Source organism: Semicossyphus pulcher, unplaced genomic scaffold (assembly GCF_022749685.1).
Source record: "Semicossyphus pulcher isolate SPU_LCO1_2020_fin unplaced genomic scaffold, fSemPul1.0.p SCAF_10, whole genome shotgun sequence".
Lineage (NCBI taxonomy): Eukaryota > Metazoa > Chordata > Actinopteri > Labriformes > Labridae > Semicossyphus > Semicossyphus pulcher.
In genome coordinates, this window is record NW_027211604.1 from 7,102,602 (window position 1) to 7,130,564 (window position 27,963).

Below are 27,963 nucleotides of genomic sequence, written 5' to 3' on the forward strand. Positions count from 1 at the left end.
CAACAGGAGTGGCATTTTGTGATGCAAGTGTAAGGGCGGGAACAGCTGGTGACGCAAACAGGAAATCCTCCGTAGACCAGACCGTCTCATTTCAGTTCGTCTTTAACGGTCCACACAGGCTATGAATGGCGCATCCTCCACCTCCTTCGAAGGATGCGGCCCCTGGATTGGGACACAGCTACAGAGTGCAGGAGAATGTTTGGGTTGCTCGGCAACCAAAGTCCAGTTTCAGTTAAGTTGTGGAACTAGTTGAGTCTGCGGAGCAAAAACTAATCTATTGTTGATTGTTACTTTTTACTACTTTATAGCAATATCACACTTGAGGTCGTGATGTTGCCTGCGGTCTTGTGCCTATGACTGGATCACAGCTATGCTGATATTCAGTGCATCACTCCCCCTCGTGTGATACTGCTTTAATAGCACTTGATTAGATTGAATTTTTACTGCTGGCCAAGGTTGAGTTTTTAAACAACTAATGTTTTAGTGCAGTTGTTCTCAATCCAGAGTTCAAACCTCCACCAGAGGGTCACAGCATAGATACGAAGGGTCAAAATCATCAGTTGGACAGAATACATTTCTGTTACACAAATCTGTATTCATCTTTTAGTCTTTTTCTTATTTTTGCTCTATTGTGTAGCATTCAAACATTTTACATCTTCAAGCCCGAAACACTTATTTAAATGATATGATCTTAGAGGAACGCAGAGGGAGTCACTCGTTTGTGGTGTTGCTTAAAATCTAAAACAAGACAAGATGCCCCGTCTACAAAACTGCTTTTGTTAGAGGTCGCATATTTAAAGCCGCCGAAAACCTTGTTTCCAGTCTTAAGTTTTTCTATATAACATTATGTAATACAATACACAGGGCAAGAAACAACCGTTCATGTAAGTTTAAAAAAAGAAACCCTTTCATATTATTTATGAAGTCTTAAATATTCAACAACGGAGCTAATCTGCTTCATCCCAGCTGTGTAGGTGTGTTTTGATCAGATGTGACTGACAGCAGCTTGAAAACATTAGCAAACAAGCTAACAACTGGCCTCATACTTTGATTCAAAGGAAGCTGCATCTTAATGACTCACATCCAATTTAAACCGGAGAGAAAAGCATCGACAGAAATACAAAGAAACCCTTTTTAGATCCCTCATAGAAAAGAGCTTCGTAAAAAAGTACATTTTAAATCTGAAACTGAAAAGTACATGTAACTACAGCTGTTAAATAGATTTAGTGCAGTAGATGCAGAATATTTCCTTGAGTATGAATTAGCATTAAGAGGAAATACTCATGTAGGGTAGAGCACCTCACATCTGTAAGTAGAGTACTTGAGTTAATGAAGCGAGATACTTCCCACCACTGACATGGACAGAAAAACACACAAACATCTCTTACGTGCTCCCATCTATTCGTCCCATCCAGTAAAGGTTATGGAAGTCGTTGTTGGGTAACAGGGAAGCATTATACTGGGAAAAACATTTCACCATAAGGCTCAGAGAGGATATGCTGTTAATACCCTCGGCTCCCATGTAATGTTGATGCATGAAGGGATTGAGGCATGGATTGTTTTCAGCTAAACATCTGCATTTAATCCCCTTTTGAACATCATTCAGATGATGAGAATATATAGAGTACATGAGCATGTGGAAGAATTGTTATGCGCTATTTTTAATTTTCTTACTTTAACTTTAATTTATGCATATTCTGCATATCTTGATTTTACTAAAGAGCTTTAAAGAATGACACCACAGCTGAGAGAGCCTGCACGCTAAATCCTGAATACGATTAGTTTAAGAACATGGTTGGAGCGTGTGCTAGCTGTGCAGAAATGATACTTGAGCAAGATAAAAGACCAACATTTATGTGGTAATAAACCAGGAATAAGTAATGGCAGTAACATAGAGTCCTGACATAATCAGTGTTCAGTTGATAGTTGGGTGTGTTCACACAGGTAGGACGTCATGAAAAATGGCTTTACTCCTAATGAGCCCACTTAGTTTTCAGGATGAAATTTCATTAGAATGATGGAAATGCTTCTTAACCTTGAGACTGTCTAATGTCCCCACAATCCCCACTTAGCTTTCTTTTGGTGTAACTTGGCATGTACTTGTGATTGGAGAAAGCAAAAAGGAGAACAACCTTTGGCAATGTGTGTAATGTGACGTCCATTAGGAGATTGATTCTAAACCCGGAGTAAGAAGACGAGTGCGTGTCCGAGGATGTTTGCAGGAACGAATCATTAGAAAAGGAGAAAAATATCTTTTCTGCTCCCTCGTCGATACAAACTGCATTATCCCATTCGAGGTTCCCCGTCCTCCGCCCCCGCCGTGCCCCCGTCCCCTCCGTGGAGACCAAACATCCGCTGTCACCTGCCAATCAAGCCCTGACAGACGGTGACCTTGCTCGGCATTGTTAGAAACGATTTGAATCGACCTTGCATTTTCAAGTTGCTTCCGCTGCTGGTTTCCCCCTCGCAATTGGCTTGTAAAAGAGGTGCCAGGCCAAATAAAACTGGATTGATTGGCTCTGGGATAAGTTGATTCATTGGGTTTGATTCAGTGAGGCTACACTGGAAATGTTAACAGTGCTGTTATTTTCAGTTGTAATACAGATTCACAGTGCATAATAATGATATTTCTGAATGAGATTCTCACATTATGGCCCTGATTTATCCAGCCATGTATGCACACGTGGACTTTTATTCTGAAGGTGACCACATTTCTACTATTATTATTGGCATTGCTGTTATAGGTCTGTATTATCTTTTGCTACTTTTGTTGCAGTGTGTGCGTACTTCCTGTTTTTTTTTGTCTCTTTTATCTGATCGTTCACCAATGAGTCCTGTTTTGCTCAAGGTTTCTGCCTGTTAAAAAGAAGTTTTTCCTTGCCACTGTTGCCAAGGAGTTGCTCGTGGTGGATTAATGTTGAGTTTCTGTAAATAATTGTATATGTAATGCAGGTCTAGACTGTAAGGTTGTCCATATTTTCGATACCATGTCATTTTTCGTTCGATTGTACCAAAAGGCACCGAAGCTTTGAAAAAAAAAAAAAGAAACACATCTACGATCAGTTTGCAACCAAATTTCTGCGGCGAGTGAGAGAGAGAGAGCGGTGGTCGAGCAACATAGACAAGATGGGAAGAGAGCGAGCGCTGCTAATGACAACAAAGTGGTGAAACGGAAATATAAGATGTAATATGTAATCTTGTACCTCCGCACAACCCTGCAGGAAGGAACAGGATTTAGTTTGTCTACAGCTGAAGTTGCACTTCATCCTGCGGACTGTTCTCATTCACAGGTCGGCAAATACCGACCTTTTGTTAAGTCATTTTTGGCGTCTCATAAAGATGTTACGTCAGAGTCTGTTGCAGACAGACAGAGAGCAGAGAGCATAGACTGTAAAAAAAAAGATGGACGACATGACAGCTCCCTAAAAGTGAAGCCAAACCCTCTCTATCGCCCCATGCTGACTGGCTGCAGTATAGGTCATAAAGCCCGCCTCCTCCATGTTAACAAGATGGGACATGAGTCAAACTATAAAATCAAAATACACGCCAAATAAATGTTTCTCAAACATGGTTTCTGTCATTATAGTTAGTTCTTTTCATGCTGATTTACGTCCAGGTGTTCATTTTTCTGACAAGTTGATTTTTAATTAGTTATTTGATGCTGTAAAAAGGATGATTGACAGCTCTGTTGACAAATCCAGCTCCTGCCAAATCTGGATTAGCAGAGAGAACAGTGAGAGGAGACGTAACTAAAACAATCACTACAGTCATTAAAGTTTACATGTCTGTGAACGTTAACCTCAGACCAACACAAAGAAGCTGTTCTGCTGTTAAACACGCCGGCGTGCAGGATCCTTGCTTTTTTTTGTCGGTAAGTTAAGTGTGTGTTTTGGTTAGCGGAAGCGTCTATGGCGGCTCCACCTGCCGATCTCTACTGCGCAGCTCTGGCTCCACATGACAGGGGGCATTTTGGCATCACTTCTGTACAATGAGAGCAGATGGAGACGCGTCGTCCATCTATATATACAGTCATTGGCAGAGAGACTGTCAGCTGGCCTCTACATTTTCATTTAGTCAATTAGTGTTGGCTGTGAGCTTAACATCACTGCACAATTATTTACACGCAGAAGTGTCACAAACAGCAAAATGAGAAGAAAACGAGTTAAAGGGCAGACCCTCTGCAGACACAGACACAACCACACACTTCTTCTTGTGGTTATGATTGATAATCGAGAGGGTAGGCTACATTTTAATATGGTTCTTAACGATATCAAACAATAAAATGCTCATTATGCTTTCATTAGAATACTGTAAACAGCAGGTCAGATGAGCTGGTTTTGTGTTCAGTGACTTTTTCTGTACCAGCGCTGCGTGCAGGGAAAACTAAAAAGTAGAAGATCGAGTACTCGAGGAATCGAGTATCGTTTTTGTTTTTTTTCACGAGTATCGAATCAAAGTAAAAAATTCTGGTATTGCGACGACCCTGCTAGACTGTAAAGTGTCCTGAGATAGCTTTTGTTATGATTTAGCGTTATATAAATAAAAACTGATCAATATTTCCTGCAGAAATCTAACAGTCTAAACAAACCACAAACACGCATTATATGTAGACAAAAGAAACCAGCTTAGACATGAAGGCAAGGTGAGCATCCCTTTTGAATCTCACCCTTTAGTCTGAACAGACTTGCTTGATATCCCATTACGTCAAACACAGTGTTTGTCTTAAATCAGGTTGTCTTTGTTTCCCGGGATGAAAACAGTAAGCACAAGCCTCGTTTTTGTTGCAACTCAACAAGATGAGAAATGCTTGACTGCGGGGCATTGTCGTTTACCAGAACCCGCTATTTTGTGCAAAAGTATGTCAGCATGATTTGTGCTCTCGACTGATACTTGTGGAAGTCTGTTTTTGTCCCAAATTACTGGAGGAATCTCTCATGTCAGCCCACGACTTTGAATCTAAATGAAAGTAGAACAAAAGAGGGCTTCATGGAGGCAATGTATGTGATTGTTTGTTTGGGTATTTTGCAGGTGTGGGTGTGATATGTGTGTGTTTGCGTGTGTTTGCTGTCAAACTCAATCTGCCCGAGCTCATGTTTCTCTGTCGGGGGTTGGCGTAAGCCAGCAGTCAGATATGTCACACACTCGATGCCAGTTTCAGGACACTAAGTCATTTTTTTAGTCCTCATTTCACATGTTGGGCTGATGGAAACAAATCACAGAGCGGAGGTTAGAGGGAGACGAGGAAGAACACCGACTACACACACACAATTATTCAGCAGGGAAGACTCCACTACAAACTGCTGATGTGCTGCGTGTGTGTGACAGGAAGGTAACACATGGTGATGCTGTTCCTCTCGAGGAGACAGAGAACTGTCACAATGTGCACCTTAAGCACTCTCGCTCGCCCCCCTCCCTCCCTCTCTCCCCCCTCCTCTGGTTCTGTCTCTCTGTTTCAGGAGGGCATTCAGAATGATTGAGTTTTTTTAGGCGGGGAGGGGGGAGACGTCGCTGTGAAATAACAAAATTGTAGCCTCTGCGTGCAGTGATTTTGTCAAGTGGCTGTTGCCCGTCTCTCTCCCACATTTTCCCAGTCAAGCTCGTTCTCACACATCACAGCCTCTGCCCCCCAAACTCCCTCCCTCCCTCCCTCCCTGTCTCCCTCGCTCTTTTTTTGCTTCCTCTCTTTCTCTCTCTCTCTCTCTCTCTCTCATGAATGTCACCTCTACTGATGGTGGCTGCTGGAATTCACGCACACATACTCTCACAACCACTCGCTGACTTTGGATGGGAGGAGGAGGGAGAGGAGGGAGAGGAGGAGGAAGAAGAGGAGGAGGAGGAGGAGGAGGAGGGAGGGGGGGCTCGGTGAGGACTGTGGGAAAGGAGCGTGCCACCATCGGAGGCAGAAGAGGAATCTCTGTCTGTCTGTGTCCATGTCTCTGCTCCGTTCCCGGCATCACCATTCCCACAAAGAGCGCCTGCGTCCCGCCTGCTGTTCCACCTCTGGATTTAAGTCGTCTGGATTACCGCTCGGACTCTCCGCTCATCATTCCACGCTGCCACGTTTAAATGGGAGGCAAAGTTGGACCTCCGTGGACAAATGCACAAATGGTGACAAACAGTTTGATTTCTCTGGCGCTTTTAAGAGCTTCCTAGCATTCAAAATGATTCCACTTTTCTTCAGTAAAAGTGTTTTTATATGTAAAAATCATTAGGCTGCTTCTCTTTGGTATTGTCTATCTAAAGTAGGGTAGTTATATTGCAATAAAAGCTTGTGAACTTCGCCATCGGACGTGAAAGATGAGTGGGGAAGAAGGGTAGAAATATGTCTCCATCTTCGGTTTTTTTAAAGTCAGTCAGTCTAACCTTGGCTTTTCTGTTATTTTTAAAGCTGAAAATGTGACTGGGGCACTTTGTGTGCTCTCTTAGTGCCAGATTTTTATTTTTGGTCGGTGTGGAGGCTTTTCATCGGACTGCAGCTGAACTTACATCTTCTATCTCTCCAAGGGAACCCTCAAACTAAACTCTTCCCTGTTAACCCACTTAGACGCCTCGATCTCCCCTGTGGGGGCTTCTCTGAAGCGTCCGTCCTACTCTAGTTTTCTTTGAGAAAGGCGAAACCCAAAGCAGCAGATAAAGGGGGTACAGGGAAGGCAGACACCCCCCTCCCAAAGGTGAGAGGGGGGGAAGATGGCAGCTCTCGCCAGCTCTCTCATTAGACAGAAACGGGCGGTCAAGGACGACCAAGCCAACCGACCGGTAGCCAACAAGCGGAAGCCCTGTCCTAAGAGCAACAAGTCCCTGTGCCAGAAACAGATCCTGGTCCTGATCTCCAAAGTACGACTATGCGGCGGTCGAAAAGGTCGAAACGAGAAAAGACCGGGTGAGTCACAGCTATCGCTTTCATCTTCCTCGGCTGGTTTTGTTTGTCCCTTTCATGTTGGGACATTTCGGTTAAAAATGAGAGCTGAAAAAACCGAATGATACATTTTTGTAAATGACTGAATTACTTTATATTTTAACAATTATTAAAATACAATTTATCCTATATTATAATATAAGATACTTCCATGTGTTACCATGTCAAGCTTTGACTTCAGTATGGAGTCAGTGGTCCTGTCTGGGGTCCCACAGGTTCATGCAATCAAGCCTCATATCTCTCGTTCTTTCATCTCCTGCAAAAACTGCAGAACAACAGATCAAAAATATCTTTCCAGACAACAAACCCCACATGATATAAGGCTGGTTTTATCCACAGACACCTTCTTAACATAAATTCACAGTTAAAAAGTCATCACCTGAACATCAGCATCCCTCATGGTTCATAAAAGCCAACAGTTCCACATTAGAGGTTGTTTTGATGGCAGCTTCACCTGTTTGATGTGCTGACCACTGTGAGCTGCTGCTCTCAGCTCTACACAGCAACATTATCACAGGTTGTTGAATAAATGCAGAACTCAGCTGAAATGGCTGTCCATACAACTAATGGAGCTTTTGCATTTCCCAGACATATAATCATGCAGAGACCTGCAGGGACAATAAATAGTGAAATTAGCGAAACAGCCATCAGCAGTTTTGTGCACTCTGTGTGCATTCTCTGGCTTCTTGCACATGTGCAGATTGTGAAATTCATTGCAGCTGTGGACATTTTATGTGAAGCGGAGCAGAATTTGCAGAAGCAAATACTTTTTGCTGGGTTCTGTTTTTTTGCACAAGAAAAAGTTGCCTTGTGTCGGAGGAAGTTATTGTTAACCAACCTTATTAATGCAGATGACCTTTCTTATCCTGCTGAATGTTTTTGTTAACATAACACGCATCAAACAATGCATTCACTTAAAGCTCCTGTGAGGAGTTTTTATCTGGTTATGAAACAGACTGAAATTAATTCTGATGACTCTATATGACCTACAAAAGCAAACAGACCATTAGAGACAAGATTGATTATTTCTATGTAGTTATTTTAAATGCCTGAAACTGCTGGCAGGGGGGGTAGGTGTCATGCGAAGTGGTTAACTGCTCGCTGCCTTTGTTTACATTTTCCAGGGTTAACATGTAGAGTGAGTGATACATATGACTGTTAAACAAAGCAGGATGAGATGTTTTGTTAACCACCACTAAACATGTACAGGACAAAATCAGCAAACAGATCAGAGGTACCACTTTGTCCACAGGGGGCGCCAAAATCAACACACACCCTATGTTCCTCGCAGCAGCTTTAAGCTCTTACAAATTGTCAGGGAGAAATCTATTGGTTATAAACATTTATGTTTAGAAATTGATTCAGACAACTGAGACGTAACGATAAAAGGAACAACTACTCGTTTGAGTATTGTTTGGTCATCTTTGTGACTTTCATTTTTTGTCAAAACACAAACAAAATCTCATTTTGACATCAACACCTGCAACACAACTAAATCTGTGTTCAAAATGTTCCTGTGCTGGGAAACTCTGTCAGGTCCTCTGATGTTCTTTCTCTTTGAAACTTCAACACTGAGCCTCTGAATCGAGAATTATGTGAAGTGTTGCCAACACTACCTTTTTTTTTTTTTGCAAATGTGCAACTAGTCTTTGGAAAAGAAAAATGTTGCACAAACAAATGACAAGAACACAGTATATTTGATGCTGTGCTCGCACTGTGTGTTGTTACATACTATTCATAAATTATACAATACCAGTGTTTAACATTTAATGGAAAGCAAGCGTAAAGCCTTCTGAATTTTATTATTTTTACATACATATTTTTACCACCTTATTACATGTACTTGAATCATCTTTTGTGTGACTGTTAGAGTAATGTTTTGCCTTATTCATGCACAATTACTAAGTGTAGTATGCTTAAGTTAAATAATGCATGTTACAGAGATGTCTCTGAACAAACAGCCTTTATAAAGAGGTCACATGCTTTCACGGCTGATTGTGGAAGAAACAGATCTAAAGAGTGCATCTAAGCAGGTTGAACGTGAGAGCGATGAGCAATGAGCCGAGCTTTGTGCCTGATGACGACTTTCATTTCATTCTGCACCACTCTTCTCACACATGTCTGCTGGGCTTCAAACAGCATTGTAATTCACAAACTTTGAAGTGCACAGCATGGCCTGAAGACTGATGTGCTGTAGATAAGGTACTGTACGGTGTTTATGGTGAACATTGCAGAAAGATTAAAACCAAAACACCTGAAATTTGTCTGAGCTGAGGATGACGTACGGTGTGCTTATTTAGTTGCATTTGTGGTTTTATTGGATAGTAGACATCCAAACAGTTGATGGCTTTGTCTAAATATATTAAAACCCATCTGTTTTTAAAGGGAAGTAGCACCCTACCACCCAGCATTTCTGAAACCTCCACGTCAGTGTTGCTAAACCCCATCACTTCCAGATTTAGTCAATGTGACATAACAACAATAACACTCTGTCAAACAGAATTATTTCTCAGAAACATGCACTGGAATCATGATTTTGCATCTGTTCTGTGTAGCCTCCACAATCCCTGTTTTGATTAGACTGGCTGTAAATGTTAACACGATAATACCAGATGTTGCTGTGGTGTTGCAGAGTTACAGCTGTTGATTGTGGAGACAAATCAAAAGGCTCCACACTCACGTACAGTCACAGTCATGGTTTCATGAGAATATTATGAGTCTCTTGGTTTGTTTCGGGATGGTCCATTTGCTGTTCAGGTTATGTAAGGCTCTGAGTGATGTGCATTTGCTTTTGGGGTTTGTGGTGAAATTGAGGACCTTTTTGGCTCTACTTTTTGTGTTTGTGTTTGTTGTGCTTGTGTGTTTTGGTGTACCAGAGAAGAGAAACAAATAGCTTTTTACAGTAGTTCTTATGTGCTGAAAATGTTCATGTGAATCTCTTTTAAATACATGAAGTAAAAAACAATACTAAAGGGCCTTTCATATGCCAATTGCAACTATAACGACAATCATGAATATATTTAAAAAATGTAGTTTGAGTGGATGGCAGGGTCCATACCAGGATCACAAGACAATGACAGTGGGAGATGACGTCATAGGGATCACTTTTAGATGCATTTTGTTGATAGAAACATTTTCCAAATTTGGGCATCTCTGAAGTTAGTTTTACGTTCTCGTGTCCCCTTTGACGATCACAAAGATTCAGGGGAAAAAGTGTTGACTAACACAAAAGTATGAATAAAACTTGTCTTCAAAGATAACAAGTCTCGTAGCGCAGTTGTACTCTCCTAACTCCTCGTGTCTTTGAAGAATCCCTTGAAACTATATCTTTGGGATTTCTCTTTGAAATGTCTCGTAAAGGAGCACTGAAGCGAGGGGGGGATTTGTTTGGCTGTTAATTTCAAAATCAAGAAACTTTCATCTGAATTGCGCACCCCACCTTAAAGTGTCTGCAGTTAGGGCAGCAGCTCATTGAGGCTGTATGATGTTTAACAGGTGTAATTCTTACCATGTTCATCACCTTAATTTAGCATGTTAGCTTGCTAACATTTGCAAATTAGTAAATACAATCCAAGTTTAGCAGATATTTGGTCGTATACCAAAGTATAGGAAAAAGTACAACTCTATGCTGATGATGGTCCTTAGGGCTGGGTGTCGATAAGGATTTCTCAATTCGGTTACATTCCGATTCACAAGGTCCCGATCCCATTCAATTCCCGATCCGATTCGATTCGATATTGATTTGGTTAGGGGTATTTCAGTTACAATATCAATGTGTTTCATCAGTGTGTCACAATGTTTTGTGTTTTGTGAATTGACCCCAAAGAAGTTACATCATGTACTTTTAATTTAACATGACCAACAAACAGCCGTCAGCACAATATGAACAACTTTATGAATCAAACAGCTTATGAACTTTTTTTCCAGTTTAGATTTTCAGTCTGTATATCTGGCTCATGGTTTTGATTAAACGAACTGGGCTTCAATGTGCGTGAGAGTTGGCCACAAGATCTCATAGCGCGAAGAACAAAACCACCACAACTCACATATTCATGGACGCACACATGATAAAAAGAGTCTGTCGATATTGGGTCATTCAAATGAGTATCTATTTGAATGGGAAAAAATTGTTTTTTTTAAACCCAGCCCTAGTCCTAAGATGAAAAAGTTCTTAGGATTCATCATCTGGGCATAATGGATATCTTTATCAAACTTGCAGGTAATCTGTCTAGTAGTTGTCCAGAAATGTCACCAAACATGAACTTGTGTAGTCAGGAGAAAAAGTCATGAATTGTAGATTAGGAATGCCTGAACAAACTTCAATAGCAGCCCATCCAGTAGCTTTGGAGTTCCTGGTCAGAAGTGGTGGACACACTGACAGACTGACATTTCAAGACAGTTCGTCATAATGCTGCCATTGCAAACAAGCAACCCTGCTTTAGGGCAACTTTAAGACATGTTACTGCTCTGTCTGCTTAACAGTGCTAGCTTAGCTGTTGGCTATCTTTAGTGTATATATTGTTTTGCATTTAAACTAAGGTGCAGATTGACAAGGATTTAATTCAAAAATAATAATCACCGGCAAACACAAGGTTATGATTTTAAACCGATTAATAATATTGTGTTATCCTGTGTAGAGTAATATGATGTTTAGCCCCATCCAGCGTGCAGAATTTCTGCTTAAAACAAGTCTGGGGATCATGACAAGGCATAAGGGTCTATCCTCTGGGGACCATGAATGTCCGTATAACTTGTTTGTAATTCAATAGTTCATAGACATATTTCAGTCTGAATAAAAGTGGTGACATTTGTAGAGTCATACCCCTCGAAAAGCTAACAAGACTAGGTCAAAACCTAGCATGTGGCTGACCGCATCAGGTCATTGTGCGCTTTTGTGGGCAACGTGTTACAAGGGCTGTCCTTATGAGGCTGATGATAACGTGTTTGAATGCAGGTGCGCGCTGCGGACGTAGGTGAGGACAGTGGAGGAGCAGCCCCGCCTACTCCCCAAACAAAGTATCCAGAGTCACCTGTCAGTGGAGGTCCAATATGCTCCATGATCTGCCATTGCGATGTCGCAAGTCTCTCTCTCTACGACTCTGAAAGTACCGTCACTCAGTCAGTCAGTCAGTCAGTCAGTCAGTCAGTCAGTAAGTTACTCAGTCAGTCACATACAGACCCATGTGTAGGGATGACCCCACTACAAATGGTGACTAAGATAAGTTAGGGGTAACGTTAATGATTAACAAATTAGTACAAGGTGATTAGTAAAAAGTTGCCGGTTTTGCATCCTAAGAAAACATCTGGCTGAACATATGAATCACTTTTAACGCTTATCAGGCTGCAGTTTCTACACAAGGGGGATCTTATTGGTTAATGTCAGACCAGTTCTATATGTCCCCTGTTAGACCTGTAGGTTAAGACCAAGCGGAAACAATCCAGGCAGCAGCTCCAAAAACAGCTTGAGGCTTATTTATTAGCCAGATGATAATAAGCTTTGGGCATTGACTGTATAGCTTTAATAACTTAGTATTTGCCAACCTCTTGCTCCTCTCTAGCTCTACCCACACTATGAGAACTTATGGCTTCAATAAACCAATATGGCGATGGTAATAATCCCGAGACTCGAAGCTTTCAAACAATAGTCCACAAACCAATGTGTGATGTCATGCTGGCTGCATCCACTTCTCAAACACAGTCTACGATGTACACAAATCAAGCCACATACAGGCAGCGAAAGCAGCACCTGCTACTGAACAAAAGGAATGAGTGCTACTGTTCTTCTGTAGCTTTAAAGTGAGAGGACAGAAAAACCTGCTTTATTTAAGCTATTGACCTTTTTAAGAGTACTGTCTTAAACTCTGGATTTTGACCAGACTTGATTCAACTTCTCCGAGTCTGTGGGTTTCAAAAAAGGCTTATAAAGATTAGAGATTACGCTCCCACATTTATGCAACACGAGTGCATATCTACAAGTGCCACTAATATTTCGTCTCTTGCAGAATTTAATACCTTGACACCAAGAAAGACAGTTAAATATTTCCCTCGCAGCATCGCAACATTCTTTGGATTCTCAACCAGGCTGTGTTATTTTAAAAGCAGAGTTTCTCTCAGCTGTCATATTAGCATCACAGCAGCACACATCAGCTATATTTACTACTGCCATAAAGTAACAGGCCACTGTGATGATGGGGACGGACATAAACCCTGCTGCTTAATATACATGTGGCTGACACAAAGCTCAAACTGGATGAGATCCGTGACAATTCACAGCCGGAAATTCTACCTGCCTCTCCCCTCTTCTTCATCATCCTCCTCTAGGTGTCCTGTACAGCCCCTTACTCTGCAAGAAGAGACCCCTTCAAGTGCAGGTCTGACCGATGCAAAAAAAAAAACTCCCCCACCGTCAGTGATCTGCACTGCTGCCCTCTTTTCAGATCAATTCGACTCATTAATGTATAGCGATTAATCAATAATCACCCTCTTAGTTTGTTCAAGGTGGAATCTGGCGTGAATAGGGGAGGGGGTTATCGAGCTGCTCGCCTCCATGTTTCACCTTTAGTAGGTTTCTGTAAGTTACATTGATGAGCTAACAATCTTAGCACGAGCATATGTGTGAAGAAAATAAAATATGGTTGCGATGAGTTACAATTTTTGCGAATAATCTAACAAATATTTGTATGATTAATCGATTAATCGTTTACTCAATAATATGTCAGAAGGTTTTGAAATATTATCTTCACAATTTCCCAGATTTTCTTCTCAGGAAATGACAAAAAAGTTAAAATCCTGACATTTAAGAAGCTTGAACCAGCAAATTTTTGAAATTTTCGCTTAAAAATTTGATCGAATGATTCGATCATTATAAAATTTTTGAGGGAATTATTATTTTTGCAATTGATTAATCCAATAATGGTCAAAACTCTAAAGACAGCAGACATTTCAATAAAAATTAGCTGCATATGGGATGCAAAGAAATAACTGGACTTTGTGCAACAGTAGAATACAATTGTGCATAAAAATAGCAACACTATTAGCAGCGTCATTGCAAACTAATGCATGCACACATAGTGCAGACATAGACATCTTGTGGCATTGAGTGGGCTGTTTGGCATGGAGCTGCACTGTAGTATGTTGTAGGAGTAAGCATCCGAGGGGCCGGCCGACGGCTGGAGCACAAATGTAGGCCTTGACCGGCGAGCAGCAGACCAGGTTTGCAAGGAGAGATCCAGCAGAGGATAGCATTAAGCTGACCCCAAGAGATCAGGGCTGCAAACTCGCTTACTCAACAACACCTGATCAGACGATGCAGTGTTAGGTAGCTTCTCATCAGAACTTTACTGACTGTGACAGGGGTCAGAGAGAGAGAGGGAGAGAGAAAGAGACAGGGAGGGAGGGCGAGTCTGCAGAGGTAAACACAGGTTTATAGAGAAAAGCAAAGACGTCAGAGAAAATTGTTTCAAAAGGTGGAGGTGGATGGCAACGGTGGGGGTGGACGGAGATAAAGAGGTAATCAAAAATACAGGAAGAGAAGTAGGCAGAGATAGCAGCAGAGATTAAAGGGATGGTGGGTGGGACTGGAAAGAGCTGTGAATCAGGCTGTCATAGAGGCAGCATGTGGAGAAGAACATGAGATGGGACGCCATGGGGCTGGATATTAACTGTCAATGCAAAACAGCTTCCTTCAGACTGAAAGTTCTCCTCGGGTTTAATAATCTCTGCAGAAAGTAGGTTGTTTTTAATTGAAAGTTGAGCTTATTTCTTCTATTTAATGAATGTTGCAGGTGTTTTAGTTAAAGTTGGGTGGGTGTGTGATGCTTGAAAATAGAACCCTGTCTTCTGGAAATTATGTTTCTATGCTACTCACAGAACTTGATACAGTTTGAGTTGTTTCTTCTTTTTTTCCAAGCACAGGAACTGTTACGTTCTTGTACAACACACATGACATGATCGTGATAACATCATGGGAAGCAAAGGAGACCTGCATCCACATCCTGACTCTTGTGTACGTTCAGGTTAAAGGCCCTCAAAACATAATGTCTCATTAGCTTCTTATTGTGAGCAATGAGCTCCTCCTTAACACACAATTCTTTACCCAAGTTGAAACAATTTCAGTTATTTTACATGAAATACGTCTATACCTGTGTTTTTGTATGAACACTAATGACTGGTTTGACTGTAGTGGCTCAATTGGAAGAAGGTAGTGTCACATACCTGCATGCATCCATCATGATTTTACTAAAAGCTGATGTCGGTAGGGGGGGCGGTACACCGGCTTCAATACCGTCACAGGTGTCATGTTCTGCCACTACATGGTCTTTGCAATACCGTCATTACTGGGATAAACACACACGTTTTGGTCTTTGTGCACACGAGGGAGATTTCCTTCCCCCACCACTGATGAGCTACGTAACACCCAAAGAAAGATGACTGAAAATCCTTCCCTGGCGCTCTGCCCCCTGCCGTAGCCGACCTGTCGCAAACAGTGTCTCGACACATTCTCATCAGAGAAACACACTGACAGAGAGAGAGGACTTATTGTACATGCAACCTTCTTGCACCACTATTTGAAAATCTTTTAAGTGCAGCTGTGTAGTTGCAGTATCATTTATAAGTGTGTCATTTTTTTTTTACGTTTAGTCACCGACGAGTCTCCTTCACGCGCGGCTAAACCTGCTGCTGTGAAAACGGAATTGTGGGTAAAAAAATATCAAAACATGAGTCATGTTATTTTGGCCACTTTGTAAAACGCACAGCTCATGATGAATGTCAACAGAAGCGGGGCGGGACAGGCCGCTGTGTGCAGCTATGGCCGGGGTGTTGATGTGTTGGGAAAAGTAACTCAAGCCATGAACAAGCCACGACATATGGTGGAGAGTGAAGCACAATTCTAATGGTGAAATACTGCATAACCTTCTTTAAATGGGGCAATGTATTACCCTATACTATATTTGCAATATCGCACCACATTTATTTCTTTAAAAAAATATTTTTCTCTGCTAAGATATGTTCCCTTGTATCGACAATAGAGCAAAAAGAGCTACAGTCGTGTTTTGAGCAGAGTACCCCTTTTCATTTTGTAATACCAAGATATAATACCTTTCAAAAAGCAGAAAAAAATTAGGGGTTAGGGAAGTTTAGTTTTGTTATAGTTTTTGTTACAGAAAGGTCAACAGGACAACACAGGAGAAACACTCACTATTTCTCGCACATATCCAGTACAATTTCATATAAGTGAATGCAGGTATGCAAACACACACGTACTGTATGCATGCATGCATTTACAAAGAGGGTGAGGAAGAGGTGTATGTATAAAGAGAGAGCAGCTGAAAGTGAAAGGGAGCATGATGAGGAGGGAGGGCAGAGTCAGGGAGTCCTGCAAATATAAACTGAGGAAATCCCCTGTTGTTTGGTTCGGTCAGAGCAGCAGGAGAAGAAATGCCCTTGGCTGCTCAGTCACGTTTTCCTCACTATGCTCATTAAAAATGTATTCCAGTGGCATTACAAGGCCCTCTATACTATGTGTTTATCATTATCACATTTGTATGTACTCAAAAATACAATAAACAGCGTCTTCACAATAATTAATGAACTTTCTGGGATAAAAACGTAACAAATCTATTTTGGTTTCGGAGCGATCATGTCATTGCGAGAAAAAAAAACACAACTCAGATCATTCCAAAACAGTAGTAAGAGTAAGAAGACCCTGAAGTAACCAAAAATGTCGACTAATAAGATAATGCACGTTTCTCTTCATCATGATTGAAGGTGCTATTGTTTAATTAGCGCGCCGTTATTATGTGATCACACAGCATGCTTTTATGCGAGTCTGAGACAGACAGACAGACGCAGATGATAAAGAGAGAGAGAGAGAGAGAGAGAGAGAGAGAGAGAGAGACCAGCAGCAGCAGATGAGAAGTAAACTGCAGACACTACACCTCATCAACTGTATAAGATAATGTGTGTGACTATATGAAAACCCATTGTAATATTACAATTAGGGATGCACGATATTATCGGCACGTTATCGGCTGATATTGGCTTAAAAACGCCGATATCCGCCGATATCCGCCGATATAATTAACCGATAAAATAATGGGCTGCTGCATACTTGATTAAATGCTCGACCTCTGTGCAATGTCCCCGGCGAAAAGAAGACCTGCGCGGCGCAGCGTGATGACATCACGTATGTCTACCTGCAGCATGAGAGAGTTAGAAGCCAAACGTTTTTCAAAGTGTCCAAAATAGATCGCAAAACTGCTATTTGCAATGACTGCTCAGCTTCGGTGATGCGAGGAGGAGCCAAGGCAAAGTCACCCCGACCGTTGTAACAAATGTGATAAGAGTATCACCGTTATACTGTACGCTAATTCCAAAACAGAAGAGAGTTGATGATCTCTGCAATTAGGTGTGCGGGAAAAAAATAACTATCGGTAACCGGCTAAATGAGTTGTAAAATATCGGCATATCGGATATCAGAAAATCCAATATCGTGCACCCCTAATTACAATAAACTTAAATGCATTTAACTTATTTTCCAACTCTAATTAAATGTTTAATAATAGCAGGTATGAATCAAATATGAGGGACACGCCTCAAATTATTTTATAAATATATATAATATAATGAATCTAATGTGACTTTATGTCAAAATGACCTTATTACAAAAAGACAATAAGTGTAAATATACACTATATATATACTGCATACACATAAAGGACATTAGCAACTTTCTTTCACACCCCTTCAATGATAAAGAATGACAGACTTCAACTGTTAAACATGCAGAAAATGTTACAAAACGGTCTCTCACTAAATTCTATACTGATGCTTCATTTATTGATATGTTCATAATTAAATCACTGTAAATAATTTAATGCTTAACACGTGATAGTTATTTGTTGTGTCTTATTTTTCCTCCTTATGAGGGAACTTTCCCTCTCTGTGTTTTTGTTTTTACCAGTGTTTCATCTAAAGTTGTTAGTGCAATACAAACAGGTGATGTTGATCTCTTCATTTAACTGGCAGCACGGTACTGAAAACAGTGCTTTATGGTATCAGTGCAGAAACTAGGTTATCATTAAAGCTAAAACAAAAGTTTTGAAAATGTTCCAAAGATATCCAGTCCTAATCAAGATTTAAGAGATTTGCAAACAACAGCTTTCTATTTGTCTGCATCTGGACGAGACAAATAAAAGATTAGTGGTTGAATTGGAGGTCGTCCAAGTTCTGGGGATTTTTAGCTTTGAGCACGAGCTTCATCAGAGGAGACTTAAATGTCTGCTACCAAATGGTGTTGAATTACGAGGGTGGGGATGCAGCTGCTCATGGATAGATGTAGGTGTCGTAGATATCTTGTTTGTCTTGATCAGATTAAAAAACAATAAAAACAAGTTTGAGTTCTATATTTATATCAAATAAGACCCATATTTTAATGTGCGTTTAGTGTATATTTAAGGTTGATCTACCTTTATGTCCTTGTGGTGCAGTCAAACGTATTGAGCTGTAGAGATGCTGTTGAAATGGCCTTAAGTCTCGTTCAAAGTGGGGCAGGGGAGAGAACACTCTTTTGTTTGTGTCGTCCCGAAGATGCCACCTTAACCTCCCACACAAACCTGCTAAATTGAATCTGTGGGTGCTTTGATTAAAGCTGACAAGGACAGATTGAATTTAGCTCTAACAAGAGAAAGACAGTGAGGATGGAGGACACCTATAGAGGCAATGATGAGAAGACAAGGAGGAGGAGAGACGGAGAGAGTGTGAAAGGAAGAGGACATTTACTGGAAACAGGAAGTACTGCGATAGGTGCCAAATACAGTTATGATTGCGTGTATGTGACATTAACAAGTTACAATGGGAACCTGATTTAACTGACAGTGGTCAAATTAACCAGTGTTAGTTGTGAACTTGAGATGCGCAAAGCCGTTTGTGTCAATCGTATGTTACCATCTTTTTCAGGTGATCAACCTGTCAGTCATGATCTCTTTTGCATGAAAGAACTGAGTACATCATATTCCATTTGAAAGTTCTCTTGCTATTAAAATAAGTTTATGAGTTAAAAGCATATATCTCTTGGGAAGTTAAAGTGGTAATCTTGAAGACTGTCATGCAAATAAATGTCTGTTAAGTCACTATCTATCGCCAAATGAGGAAACGCACAATGGTGATTGAGCCTATGGCCCACTGATGAAAGTCTTTGCGGTTACAGTATAGAGTATTATTATGGACTGGCTGTCCACCACCCAGCAGTGGTTGGTCTGCCAGAGAGGGTAGGCGGAGCTAAGCGGCTGCTTTTCTGCTCTCTGCAAGTGTTGTGAGTAAACAGTAATCTATTATGACTGAACAAACAAAGAAAAGTTGGATGACTACAGATACAACTTCAAAAATAAGTGAAAATCCAAAGAAGAAGAAACAAACTCGACGCTCAGATGAAGCAAACAGTCTAAAAAGGAAAGCGAACATCAGCGAGGAAAATCAAGAGTTACAACCGGAGCCAACCGGGGATGTCACACATGCAACACTGTCTGGATATCTGTGAGGTGTGCTCCCGCGATTACCATTTATCGCCAAAGGTGCCGCCAAAGAGAACAAAACTGAGATCTTCGAGATTACATCTTTCAGGATCCATAACCTCAGATCTAAACTTGTTAGAAACCATAAGATAAAAGATTTTACTTCTTCCCCACTTTCGTACAAAGCAGAACATCTTGGCTATAGGTCATTAAAAGGTCACCACTGTGACATGAGAACAAAACTTGTATGTGCTGTTTTTCAGGTGAGTTTTGCAGGGATAGTTCTGTTTTGGGACAGATATTAATGTTATTAAATATTTACATGCAATGACCTTCAGACTTAAGTTTCATTAGATTAACAGTAGAGACTGACCCACACTAAGAAACCGACAAAACAGAGCGAAGAGTGCACAAGAGACACTGGCACCACACCAGCTTCCACACAACCCAGAGGATGCGCCTGCAGCGGCCCGTCCCGCACTCATCAGAACTGCATGTCTGTACTTCTAAAATCATTCCCGTACCTGCCAGTCAGTGCAGATATTCATAAATAGATGTAACATCGCTGCCTTGCATCAAAAAATTTTACCTTTTAATAATGAACGGGGTCTATTGACCACATGTATTGCACACAAAATGTGAGTGCTCTGTACATTAAAAGAATACTGACATCCATGGCCACCCATACTCCATACCAACAAAAAAATAGATCCAGCTGCTTCATTCACTCCTGAATCACAAAACAGGAAGTGACAATGACTAATCTGGTTGAGAGCAGACTGTGGGAAGCAGAACAATCAATGCTGAGCGCTTTTTTTCTTCTCGGGAAAACAAAATATAGCGGTTGGTTGTGCTGCCCCAATTCTCAGTGTGAATTTATGAAATGGAAAATTTCACCGCTAACCAAACCTCAGTGTGAAATGTAATAAAAACACCAAACCTGAAACTGGGACTTTGTGCCTGAGAATTGGCAAAAAGAAGGGGCAGGAATTCCCCTCAAAAGTACAGAAGAACAGGTAAAAGACAAAACCAGAACTAGTTTGTGCTGGCATGCATGTTTGCACATATATTGTACATTCATTTGTGCAAAAATATGTATGTTCTTACTTCTTTGTGTGCATATCTGTGTACATATCCTTGCAGTTGTGTGAGTATTGAATCTGTGTCAGCTATACTTTGTCTATTTTTCTGCCAAACAACAACGGATCCCCTCCTCCCATACCAAACTGCTCTTAAGCACCTCCACTCGTGGTTTTCTTCTTCTTCTGTGTGGGAAAAGCGTGCTGAGTGAGGAATAAATCAAAGCCAATCAATGAAAGTTCAGATTCTGAATCCTTTGTTGTCCATCACGGTGCTGTTTAGCTTGGTTGTTTGTTTACTCGTGTGATCATCACAGGATCTGACAGAGGTCTGGACCCCTGTGGGAGTGCAGAGGAATGTTTGTGTCTGTTTGTTCTGCATATATTAAAGCGCCTATTTGTGTCCTTGCTGGAGGGTCCATGGGAAAAAAGGATAGGTGAGGTGTGTCGGGGGGGCTGTCAGGCTCTTTGGTCTCGCTCTCGTGCAATCCGTGTTTTCATATGTAGCTCGGGTAACTGGAGATTTAAACCAAAGAAATAAAATGTTGTGCTTTAATGTTATTAATGAAGCTGTGAGGCCGCAGTATGCAGCCGAAGCACATCCCTGTGCTGTCACTGATATGTTCCTGTCATGATGCTAATGAAGCACATGTGTGAATATTGAATGTGCGTCGGGGAAGCAGCGTGAGTCCTATTTGCCTCTGCCCGTGTTTGACATGCTCTTGTCAGCACCATTAATAAACTGCAATAACTCTGTCTCACTTACGTGAACTGCTGCCATTGTCACGTGAAATGATTTATGAAGCCTTGAATTTAAATTAAGAGGCCATTGTTGGAGTTGCAGGTGATGGGATGCACCTCATTCATTCCTATTCGTTCTTTAACCTCGCCCCCATCCTGCTTTATCCCTCTGCCTCCTCTTCTACAACCTCCTTTTTCAACCTGTCTCCCCTTATCTCCTCTCCCTCCCTCTCTCGCTTGTCACACTCTGTATCTTTGTATCGCTCTATCGCTCCGTCACTGCCCTTTTCTCTCGCTCTCGCTATCCTTCCCTCTTTAATTTCTGGACATACCTCAGTCGTATTGTTAACTGGCTTTCACGACTTTATTCCTCCCTTGCTCCTCTCCTTCTCTCCCCCTCTATCTTCCCACAAGGTTGATAATTACTAGCAGCACTGTAGAGCTCATGGCCCAGTTTAGAGGAGGAAAAAAAAGGAGGAACCATGTTCTCCTTTTATTAGAAGCAGAATCAAACACGACACTAGAGACATACTCCCCATTTCTTGCATGTCTGCAGTACACATGAAGTCATGTGCATGCATGCATGCATGCAAACACATATGTACTGTATGCATGCATGCATGCATACACAAAGAGGAAGAGGGCGAGTTGTATATGTATATATATATGGAGAGCCTGAAAGTGAAGTAGCGCATGATGCGGAGGGAGGGCAGAGTCAGGGAGTCCTGCAAATATAAGCCGAGGAAAACCCCTGTTGTTTGGTTCGGTCAGAGCAGCAGAAGAAGAAATGCCCTTGGCTGCTCAGTCACGCAGGCCCCCAGTAATTACCTCCAACCTTATCAAGAGGAGCTCGGCTACAGGGAGATCAGCCAGCGACATACTGAGCACAAATCAAGCCCGATAAATACATTAGTGTAATGATAACCAACACCGAGCCATACACTACGCTGATTAGCGATAAACCTCAACCACTGCTTATTCTGCAGAGCAATTACATCGCAGAGAAGGGTTTAAGTGTCCTTGATGGCAGCCGTGATGCATGAAGTGATTACCTTGGGTTCTTATGTGCATTGACCTCATTTATACAGACACACACATAATTGCGGTGTGAATGGCTGCACTATAACACTCGGCTCCAGTCTCCCCCAGGTGATTTTCAAAATGATTATCAGTGCTGAATGTAAATTGATGAGGGGCATCCCTGTGTAGACGGCACAGCGGTAACTGCTGGGATTAGAGGCAAACCCAATTTAATAAACAAAATGCTCTTATGGCTCTAATCTCTCCTGCTTTAACAAAAGTTGTACCACTTACTTAATAATCTGTTTACCTCGGTGTGAAAGTAGCTAAATTAAATATTTGCCCTAAGTGTAACAGAGGCACGGGAAAATGTCGCAGTCGACTGGGAAGTCCATCATAAAAGTCGACTTGAAGATGTAGGCCTGGCACTCATTAATCAAACAGTTACATGGAGTTAGGGCTTTGGGACACAAGGACCTTGAAGGGGGTTGCGTATAGTAAAGTTGATAACGATGATAAAATGTGGACATTTTTACTCGATATGGAGAGATCAAACTGTCTATCACACAGCAGACATAGCAACAACAGCCAGTTAGTCTGAAGTTTTTACTTGCATTTGTAGCACACACTGGAGTACACGCCCCACCCGGCTGCAAAGCACTGTTTGAGCTGCGGGTGAAGAAAGTGGATGTGTTTTGTAAATAAGAGGAACAGAGAGATACAGAAGTGAACTAGAGGAAGCGAACACCTGTTATCCTTCGAATAAGAGGAAATCATAGACAAAAAAGACCTTTCAGGGTGAATAATTGTGACGTCAGCAGCAGCTTCATAAGCAGGTGCATTGGATCACAGGACATCCTATTTCTGCTGTAATGTCCATTTTAGAAACACAAATATTTAAACCAAAAATCCTTCATTTTATATTCTTGTTGTTCTAAAAGATAAACACTGAAGGAATCTCAACCCAAAAACAAGCTGAGCTCCAAGAGACAAGCTAAGCTACTATAAGCAGCAGCTCCTTCTGACTTCCTGTGTCTGTGGAGGAGCTCTGATTTCTAACCTGCTTTTTTTGTGTGTTTTTACTGGTGTGTTTCTTGTTTCAAAGAGGAGGAGGCCTCTGCCAATCAGTAGGATCCCTGTTTAACCTTAATAACTATGAACAAAAAAACAAATCCTAACAGTCACAGTTTTTTTAGGTAAAACTACTTTATTTCATGTTTTACGAGTCTAAATTATGCTTACTTTAAAGGGGGGCATTATGCTGATTTCAAGCTTCATATTTCACTCCGGATACCTGTTGAGTAGCTTAGCATAATTTACAGTTAAAAAAACTCCTCATTTTTCTGCTCTGTGCAGGCCCTCATACAGCCTCTGCCTGAAACGACTCATTCAGCCCTGTACCTGTAAGAAACCCCGCCCCTACAAGCCCACATTCTTCTGATTGGCCAGCTCTCCAAAGCCTGCTGAGGCTGCACTTTGTGATGTCACAAAGTGCAGCGTGTAGATCAAACTGTGTGAAACCTGGCGTCACAGCAGACTGTGATAGATGACTTTAGTGCATGTTTAAAAACGATATACTAAAGTTAAACGAATGAATTCTGGTTTGTTCAGGCTTCCATCATTATATGGATACTCCTTAAAGTGGCAGAATCATGAAACTATATATCTTGATATGTATTCATATTAAAAGATAAAGAAAGAAATTCATATATCGCTATATCGCCAGTCCTACATAGAGTTAGATTACCAGTGAGATTTAAACTGCCAGAAACACTGTGATAAAACAGTCATGTCTGAACATTTGACTTTGACTTATACACCATGTACAGCATCTTTTGAAGTCCCCTCCCTTAAGGCACTCCCTCCACACACTTTGCTTTTCCGCTTGTCAACTGCAAGTCATATCTGCGCTCATGTGTGGAGAGGTCACTTGGAAATGGGCCTGCTGATGAGTCAACATGTTGTCGGTTGTGCTGACAACCCCTGTGCTGCTGATGTACATAAACAGACAGGGAGCTCTCTGTGACCCACACTCCACTGACCTGGATCGGCGAATGTTTTCTGTCACTCAAGCCCACACGTGTCCCGGGAGTGATGAATGCAGGCACACACGTCCTCTGCACGGGAAATACCCGAGACAGTGCAGGCTGCTGGGTGTGTTTCCGGCATGGCAGGTGAAAGTTTTGCAGATGCAGAAGTGGTCACCCTGAAAGATAAAGTTTGGTCCTTGCTGCTCATTAAACAACAGAACAGGGATGCGCCTCACAACAGATGACTCACCTCAGATAGGAAACATAAGGTAGGATTAATTATTATTATGAGCCGCTTTAATTGGCTCAAGAGAGGAGTTTATGGAAGTAAGTGCTGATCTATTTACTGTATAGTTATTGTTGATCTGAGAACCCTTTATGGCGTAAGTCCTTAGATTAATTTTCTCCTTAACTTTCATACAAAGAAAGGAAGTCATGGCTTCATTTTCAACCCCTTAGGGAGTCCTCATTCTCACATTGTTGAGTCACATGAAGGTCAAATCAATGAGAAAGGCTCCTGTGACCTGTTTAGCATTCATCATAAAGGCATACATTGTTTTAAGGTACCGTTTTGAATTTTTAAATAGAACATCTTTGCGTTTCGGACTGAAACTCAGATAAATAATTGTAGTAAGAGTGAGCATTGTAAGTCATATTTCACTCAAACTCATTTTCCAAATTCCAAAAGATAAATTAAATAGAAAAACAGTTTGAAAAATTCTCATTACATTCTCATTAAGTACTGTCAGTGCGTCAGAGATAAAGTTCAAACGTACGCGATATTTTTTCCTCTGAAATGTCATAGCAACAGTTGCCCTGGTTGCTCACCTTGTGAAGCATGCGTCCCACAGACAGAGGCCGAGTCCTCACCGAGCAGCATGGGTTCGATTCCAAGCCTCGCCCTTTGCTGCACGTCATCCAGTCTCTTTCCTGCCCACATTTCCTGTTCCTCTTCCGCTGTCTGAATCAATAAAATGGCAAAATAAAAATAATCTTGAAATGGATTGCAGCACAACAAGGAGGCAGCAGAGTTACTTCAAAAAGTACTTGAGTACTTTCCACCTCACCATTATAAGATGTTTCACCTCAAACATTAGGTTTGTTTGGCTTTCGCTCTCATAAAATTATGATTACTTTTGGCCCCCTGCCACATATAATATGCTCGTACTGTTTGAATACAAGCGTGCCCTAACATACAGCACTAAACATGACCTTTGAGTCTGTAGCTTTCCGGGTTATCATCCTCTCTGTTTACCCCTGTGGAGCAGTGGAGGCTACATGTGCACACTACGCTCCCTCGTGATACAAACACAGGCCTTGTGCTCATGTAAACAACTGTGTGTGCCGTGCTAATCCAAGCAGAGGTAGACTGCTGTCACACTGTGTCACTGTCAGTCCGTCTGCTTCTGCAGGGTTTATGAAGGGAGAAGAAAGCTGGCTTGCCTGGTAATCTGTGCTCACTCTACTGTGGTCGGGACACAAACCATTACGCTTTAAAAAGGGCCACTCGAGCGTGCTTACGCATGGTTTAGTTAAGTCGGCACGAGGAGTACTACTAGCTTTACGAAGGCAGAAAAAATAACCGTGATGATGTCATAAACTTGGTCTGGAGGCTTAAAATCTTTAAGAGAAATCCTGCTTTGCAATTAAAGCAGTGGGTTTATATGACGTCGGGATTTAGGAGGCAGGGAAGGTCGGGGAAGATGCTATCAAGTTGCATTATAGAAAATGTAGGATCCAGTGATTTCTGCAGCCAAACTAAAGTCAGACATTTCTCTGCCTCAGCTGCTTCAATTTTGATCAGCCTTTTTTAGTTTCTTGTGAGTTCTCCAACTTTATTAAAGTGCAATACAAAATCTCTCGAGTGCCCCATTAATTTATTCCCTGCAGCAGGTTGAAAAAGCTGCGTTCCAGTTCAGCGCCATATATGAAGCAGCATACTAGTGAAGAGTGTGATATAACTCATTCTACATGTAAATTAAAAGCTTTGTTAGGAGGGGAGGATATCCAGGTACACACAGATTTTTAGTGTTGTTTATAGGACATATATTTTCCAACCTTTAACAGAGATATGCGTGTTTGTTTTCGGTGTCATGTCCTCCATTTTGCTTTCTATTTTGTCAGAAGGGGTGTGTTACTTTGGCAGCAATATGACATGTTTGTGGAAACACTGATGTATTCACTCCTGATGCCAACGTGCTGCAACATTAACAACAACAGCAGAGTAAGTGTGTGTCTCTGTGTGTGTGTGTGTGTGTGTGTGTGTGTGTGTGTGCATTATGCAGACACAGATGCTGTCAAGACAGTGAGAGGGGAGCAGTTGGCAGAATACGCATGGGGATGTAGAGCATCTCTGCTGTTTGATGACACTGAGTGGAGTCAGTGTTGTGATTATGCACAGTTTTGTTCATTTGCATGTTGTTAAAAGCCTCGTAGCGCTCAACTATTAGAGCCAAAAAATAGCTTCACAATTTTACAATGGATGCAAAAATACCTGGAAAGAAAGGCAAAAATAACTTCAAAGAGAACAACAGGCAACATTTTCAGTTGGTAAATTAAAAGTAGTCTCTTGTAGTAGAAGGAGTAATCTATTCATCCTAGACCGTTTTATGGTGTTATGCCAAGAATAGATATTTAGATTTTTTTTGAGAGAAAAAAACATAACAGAAATTCGGTTTTCTAGAACCGCAAAACGTGAAGAATCTCTGTTGTAACCTGAAACACCCCACTCCAAAACAAGACACTATTAGCTACTAACAGGGACTTCAGTTCCCCCTTGAATCCCCTTCTATTTAAACTGTTAGCCTTAGCTTAACTTTAGCTTAGCAAGGTTTCCGCAAAAGCAGTAGAGGTGGAGAGAGACGGAATAAGGGCTGTGAATGAGTGGCAGGGAGGGTGTAAATTTTCCACACACTATACTGTAATTGATAAACACTGTGAACTACCTGCTAGATGTTCTACTAGTGTAGTATTTCTACATCTACTACTCGCAGTTTCAAGCTCAATTGCACAATGCTGGCAGGTGTATATGTAAGGGAAAATGTATGGTGAGCAGGTTGTTATCGCGTAAGGAACCCCGACAGGGTGAGCAGGACTTGTCTCACCTTCAAGGGGTTCCTCCGCGATAACAGTCTGCTCACACACTTACTCTGCTGATGTTGTTAAAAATCATCTGTTATACTCACAGTGAGAGCTGCGTCAATAGCAACGGTTAACTCTGCAGCCTTCTTAAAAAGAGCTAACCTAGCAGTTTTTACTCACATTAAAATGAGCTAAGCTAGCTGTTATCCCTCACATTAAAATGAGCTAAGCTACCTTCTATTACTCATATTAAAATGAGCTAAGCTAGCTGTTATCCCTCACATTAAAATGAGCTAAGCTACCTTCTATTACTCATATTAAAATGAGCTAACCTAGCTGTTATCACTCACATTAAAATGAGCTAAGCTAGCTGGTATCACTCACATTAAAATGAGCTAAGCTAGCTGTTATTACTAACATAAAAATGAGCTAAGCCAGCTGTTATCACTCACATTAATGGAGCTAAGCTAGCTGTTATCACTCACATTAAAATGAGCTAAGCTAGCTGTTATTACTAACATAAAAATGAGCTAAGCCAGCTGTTATCACTCACATTAAAATGAGCTAAGCTAGCTGTTATCACT

The 27,963-nt window shown here is 41.3% G+C and overlaps 1 protein-coding gene across 1 annotated transcript in view; it reads left to right on the plus strand.

The window, feature by feature from the left end:
- Positions 1-6,687: 6,687 nt before the first annotated feature.
- fgf11b (fibroblast growth factor 11b) overlaps positions 6,688-27,963 on the plus strand; it is a 47,400-nt gene continuing 26,124 nt past the window's right edge. The window contains exon 1 of the mRNA XM_069668780.1: positions 6,688-6,880. Within this exon, the coding sequence (XP_069524881.1) occupies positions 6,688-6,880 (193 nt within the window). The remainder of the gene's footprint in view (positions 6,881-27,963) is intronic.